The sequence below is a fragment of the Stegastes partitus genome, unplaced genomic scaffold (genome assembly GCF_000690725.1).
Source record: "Stegastes partitus isolate 25-593 unplaced genomic scaffold, Stegastes_partitus-1.0.2 Scaffold77, whole genome shotgun sequence".
Classification (NCBI taxonomy): domain Eukaryota; kingdom Metazoa; phylum Chordata; class Actinopteri; family Pomacentridae; genus Stegastes; species Stegastes partitus.
The window spans coordinates 350,011-355,252 of NW_007577808.1; the positions used below are offsets into that span (position 1 = coordinate 350,011).

General features: G+C 37.4%; 1 protein-coding gene across 1 annotated transcript in view; it reads left to right on the plus strand.

The window, feature by feature from the left end:
- Nucleotides 1–5,242, plus strand: part of LOC103353539 (sodium- and chloride-dependent GABA transporter ine) — a 22,536-nt gene that overhangs the window by 10,075 nt on the left and 7,219 nt on the right. Inside the window, exons 6-7 of the mRNA XM_008276567.1 lie at nucleotides 1,596–1,699; nucleotides 3,183–3,307. Of these exons, the coding sequence (XP_008274789.1) occupies nucleotides 1,596–1,699; nucleotides 3,183–3,307 (229 nt within the window). The remainder of the gene's footprint in view (nucleotides 1–1,595; nucleotides 1,700–3,182; nucleotides 3,308–5,242) is intronic.

Below are 5,242 nucleotides of genomic sequence, written 5' to 3' on the forward strand. Positions count from 1 at the left end.
CGACCCTCGTGAGAATTAAGCGGTGTATAGATAATGGATGGATGGATATATTTAAAATAATCAATTTCAACATTTTTGTATAGGGAAAGAAATTAAATAGATTTCTGCTAAATACAGTTTTACAATATATAAGGACTTCAAATAAGCACAGAAGCATATAAGAACCATTAAAATAGATGAAAACAGAAGCAAATGGGGAAAAAAAAACATTATAAAATAGAAAACCAGACTTAATATAATCTGTTAATATATTCTACAGACTTGGATGTGTCTTCCTATTCTCACATCAGTCTACCAAATGGACAGAAAATTCCCATAAAACAAACTCTTAGTTGTGTCCTGCTGCTGTCTAATATTTCCACCTTTAAATATTGTACATATTGTCAATCTGTTGCTGATATTTCTGGTTTTAGTCACTGTCTAGTAATTACCTGCTGGCTGCACCTAAAATGTGTCATAGATATCTAATATCAGCATAATCTGATGGCATGGCTCCGAAGTACAAGGTCTGTCAAATGAAATATAAAAGCAACGATAAACAGCTTGTTTTTTTTAAACCTATAATTGTTGCAGAAATTAAAAATAGTAGTTAAATGCTTCATGCCACTCTCACAGACATCACCTGTGAGTTTGCTGCTCCCACATACTGTAAGTTTACACTGTACTACAGTTTATACAGTGAGATTACTTTGACTGATGCAATCTGCTACTGGCCTTTATGAGGTTACTATAAAACATTATGGCTGTTTGTTCTTCTGTATTCTCCTTATGCTTGTGTCTCAATTGGCCTATCAGTGTGTGTGTGTGTGTGTGTGTGTTGTATGCTTTAGTCTTCTCCAGGGATGAGGGATTGTAAGTATCATTATTCTCAAAGTCAGGTAATCCTTGTACTTCAGAGATAGAGATATTATGTAAAGTTTAAAGCAATAAGTTCACATTTCCCAGTATTTTCCAGATCACTGTTAGGTCTTGGCCTCTTAATAGCACAAATTGGCACCAGGTTGCTAATAGCAAACTTCTGAAAACTGACTGGAGTAAGAATAGCATATTTTAGAAACACACTGTTTAATGGTGTTTATTAGTTGTCTAACCTTTACAAACTGACAGACAACAACCTTGCAACAAGTCGCTCATGTGGATTAAAGCTGGTGTAGGCAGAAATCTCCATCATAGTCAAGCTAAAAGTTTAGGTTATTTGTGGCTTTAACTCGATTTCCCAAGTGATAGTCTTCTGCCTAACTTATCATACCACCGTATCCCACTTTTACATTGCTGTATTTTAACCTGCTTTAGGTAAAACCCACTGGGACTTGCTAAAGTCTCGCATCACAGATTAGGTTTCCTAAAGCCTGAAAACAGAGGCAAGAAGTGCAGCAGTGTAATTTCACTTGAATTGTAATTTGCTGAAAGGTCAGTATGGGTTTGTTTACCCAGTGGTGCCCAGAAATACTGCCTACCCGAGTTTTAACCGACACAGCTTAAACATCGTCTTGTACATGTCAATGCTGATTAAGAAAATAGGTTTCCATGGCTTCCAAAGTTAAATGGAACTATACTAAAGTTCATCTTCGTGTTCTCCTTTGTCTCCATCACAGGTTTGGGTCAATGCCGCGGCTCAGGTGTTCAACTCAATTGGAATTGCGTTCGGTTCCATGATTTCGATGGCAAGTTACAACAAGTTCAACAACAACATTCTCAGGTAAAGAGTCACTGTTTTCTGCTTGGAAAAGCTGCAAGGTGTCTTTGAGTTCACAGCAACATGTTCTCTAGAGAAATGCTGGCAGAGAGAGTCCTTTGAATATAATCATGTTAGAGATTAAAAAGCACAGCTTAAACAGTCATTTTGTAAGAACATGGACCAAAAAATGGGAAATCAATATCAACAGTGAAGCTTTGTAGCCTCAATGTGTATTAGAGCACCATCATGTCTGTCTAAATAGAGAATAAGATTTAAAAGAAAATGTTGTATTGACAGTTTAGCTCTATTTACTCCAAAATAATCCACTATAAATGCAACAACGAGTCGTGTGTTGAACGGCAGTGATCACAGCCGTCTGTGTTGTAAGAGCAGCTTCTTTATTGTTCAGCTCACAGCAGCAGGTCAACAAATGATTTAAGGTAGAAGCTCCATTTTTGATCACATCGTTTAAAATTGCCTACATTTACTGTACGGACATAATCTCCAGCTGTTGAGTAAGAAGGTTTCTCACATCCTGCAGAGAGCTCAAATGAAATATCTGTAATAAATAAAAAAATAATAATCTGCTTTCTGGACTCACTACTGTCCATATAACCAGTTGAATACAAATTGAACAATTTATGAAAAAGGCAAATTAAGAACTACTACAATGTAAAATAAATAAATAAATAAAAAAACATAGGAAAATGGTAAAAACAAATCTGGTGCCAGAAAATACATATTAGAAAATGAGTGTAATTTTACATCAAATCAATCAATCAAATCAGGTTTATTGTCATCTTGCTACACATAAACAGCACAGGCAAGACGAGAGAGCATCTCTTTAGGATCATTCAACCAGCAAGTTTTGCAGAATGCACGTCTGGGATAAGACACCAAACGTTTGCTGTCTCCTGAAGGGGCTGCAGTTTTAATTTCATGTTTTACAAGTATAAATTTACAATGATTTCACAAGTTACTTGTAATTTCACCAAAAAGGGAAAAATATGTGAAATAGTAGTTAATAGATTAAACTAAAATGTAAGTTAAAAACTGTCAAAAAACTTTCTTGTCAGTGTAGTTTGATAGAAGAAGAACATATGCAACCACTTAGCGATAGTGAGAAAAGAAAAACTCCCTTTTACTAAGAAGAAACCTCTGGCAAAACAGGAAGGGCAGCCACCTGCCTCGACCGGTCTGGGTGAAAGGGAAAGCATTGAGAAGCAGATAAACAGACCGCAAACAGGACTACAAGGCAAATTGGCATGGCCAGTAGCTGTGGATCAGAAACATGTAGCTACGCAGACCAGTCAGAGATACCTGCAGAGATGTCAAAACACAAATTACAAGAGGAACAAGACATGCAGTAGTGCCATGAATGCATAAACTATGGCAGCATAAACTAAAACAGCTGCCTTGATGATCAAATCTCTGCCTCATGTTCTGAGTTTCTCTGATACTACAACTGGACTGACATTGTTTCTTCTTACCTCCTTCTTCACAGGGATGCATTGATTGTGTCATTAACCAACTCATTCACTAGCATGCTGGCTGGCTTTGTGATTTTCTCAGCTGTTGGCTACATGGCTCACATACACAACCTCCCAGTGGACAACATAGCAACAGATGGTAAGCAACAAGCCCGGAAACACCGGCACACTACGTTCTCATAGCCGTGTTTAATTTTAGGGGTCTAAATAAGAAGACAGAGTAATGGATTCATGGATGTTGTGTATAAAATGATGTCACGATGTCACAGAAATAGGCATGGATGTACAAATACAGACTGTGTGTTGTTTTAGGAACGTGTGTTTGCTTTCATTGCCCTTTGAGCGTTTTTTTTTCTCGTTGTCATGGAAAAACAAGCACCCAGATTTAAAGTCGTGCACATCCGGACTACATTTTTTGATCTGTGCAGTTCACTCGAGGATAAATAGTGGAACTCTCCACTGATGTATACATGAAGTTCAGTGTAGTCATTATAAGGAGTACGGCTCAGCCTGTGAAAGCAGATGTATAGCGTCTGCTGTGTCGCGGAACTTTGAAAACTCTTTTGATGTTGATGAGAGTTGTCTTAGCTGTATAACAGAGTGGATGTATTGGGCGCACTGAAGGAAGCAGAGGTTTTCATAATTATTATTATTAGCTTTTCTCTATACAGGGAAAAGCCCCTATGAGAGTGGCTACTCTCTTTTTCATGGGTGTCCTGTAAGCATGACAATAAGCAAACACACATTTTTCAGCTTTTACTAAAATACAGAATAAAATACAACGAATAGATATTTACACAGACATACACTCTCACATACAGAATAAATGCCACAGACAATCAAAATAAAACACTCTACACGTACAGAATAAAGAATCATAAGTTGGAGAAAGTGTATAAGTTAAAAAGAAAGAAAATAAGTACACTCATACTGCTCCATGTTGGACACAAGGGCCTTAAACCTGTCAGATGGGATTAGATTAGCTAATCTCAACAGGTTTTAAATTTTGTTCCAGTACTTGGGTGCATAATATTTAAAAGCTTGTTTCCCGATCTCAGTTTTAATGAGTGTGTTTTCCAAGGCCCTAGTTTGATGAGAAATTGATCTACAATTAAAAAGACAAGCAAGATATTCAGGCAATTTTCCTAACAATGATTTGTAGATGAATAAAATGCAAAGCTGTTCTCTTCAAACTGCCAATGACAGCCAACCATCTTTCTGATAGAGTAAATAATGATGTGTTCTGTAACTGTCCCCGGTTATGAACCTGAGAGCTGAATGATAAATGTAATGATTTAATGGTTTAATGAAAGACTCTGTGTAAAATCCTGTGTTTTTTAGACCTTGACACATACTACAGATTACAAGCAGAAATATATCGGCCTATCCAGGATCAGGTTTTAATCAGTCTTGTGTTTCTGCATCTGTATAGAAGAGCAATACTAAATCACCTGAGTACCCCTTTAAGTAGCTGTTATGAATCATACCTGTACATAGCTGGAGCATAAACACTGTTTTATATGTGTCTAGTTTAGTGTTGGTTTCCCATTTAAAAAAACAACAACACAGCACTTCTGTGAGCAGAATAAATAACTGAGATATCTTCAGCCTCAGTAACTGAATGTTTAAACAACTTGTGAACATGAGCTTCGTCAGCTAAGTGATGCATTATTCACAACGGAGACAAGTCGTGTTTGGCCTCTGGGTTGGATAAGAACCCTGAGAAGTGATGGAGTAGAATGATGAGATCTAATCTGCTCCCTGAGAGGCTATTTTGATGATAATTGGTTGCATTTTCCTCAAAAGAGTAATCTTTAATATGTTAGTGGACAATAGCCACAACATTAAAACCACTGACAGGTGAAGTGAATAGCATTGATAAGTTATCACAATGCAGTGTTCTGCTGGGAAACGTTAGATCCTTTATTCATGTGGATGTTACTTTGATACAAACCACCCGCCTCAGACAAAACCCCCCTGTGATGCCACAAAACCTGCACAGGAAAGACTTGAGGAGCATGACCAAGAGCCTGAAGCATTGACCCGGCCTTCAAACTCCATCCATCCATCATCT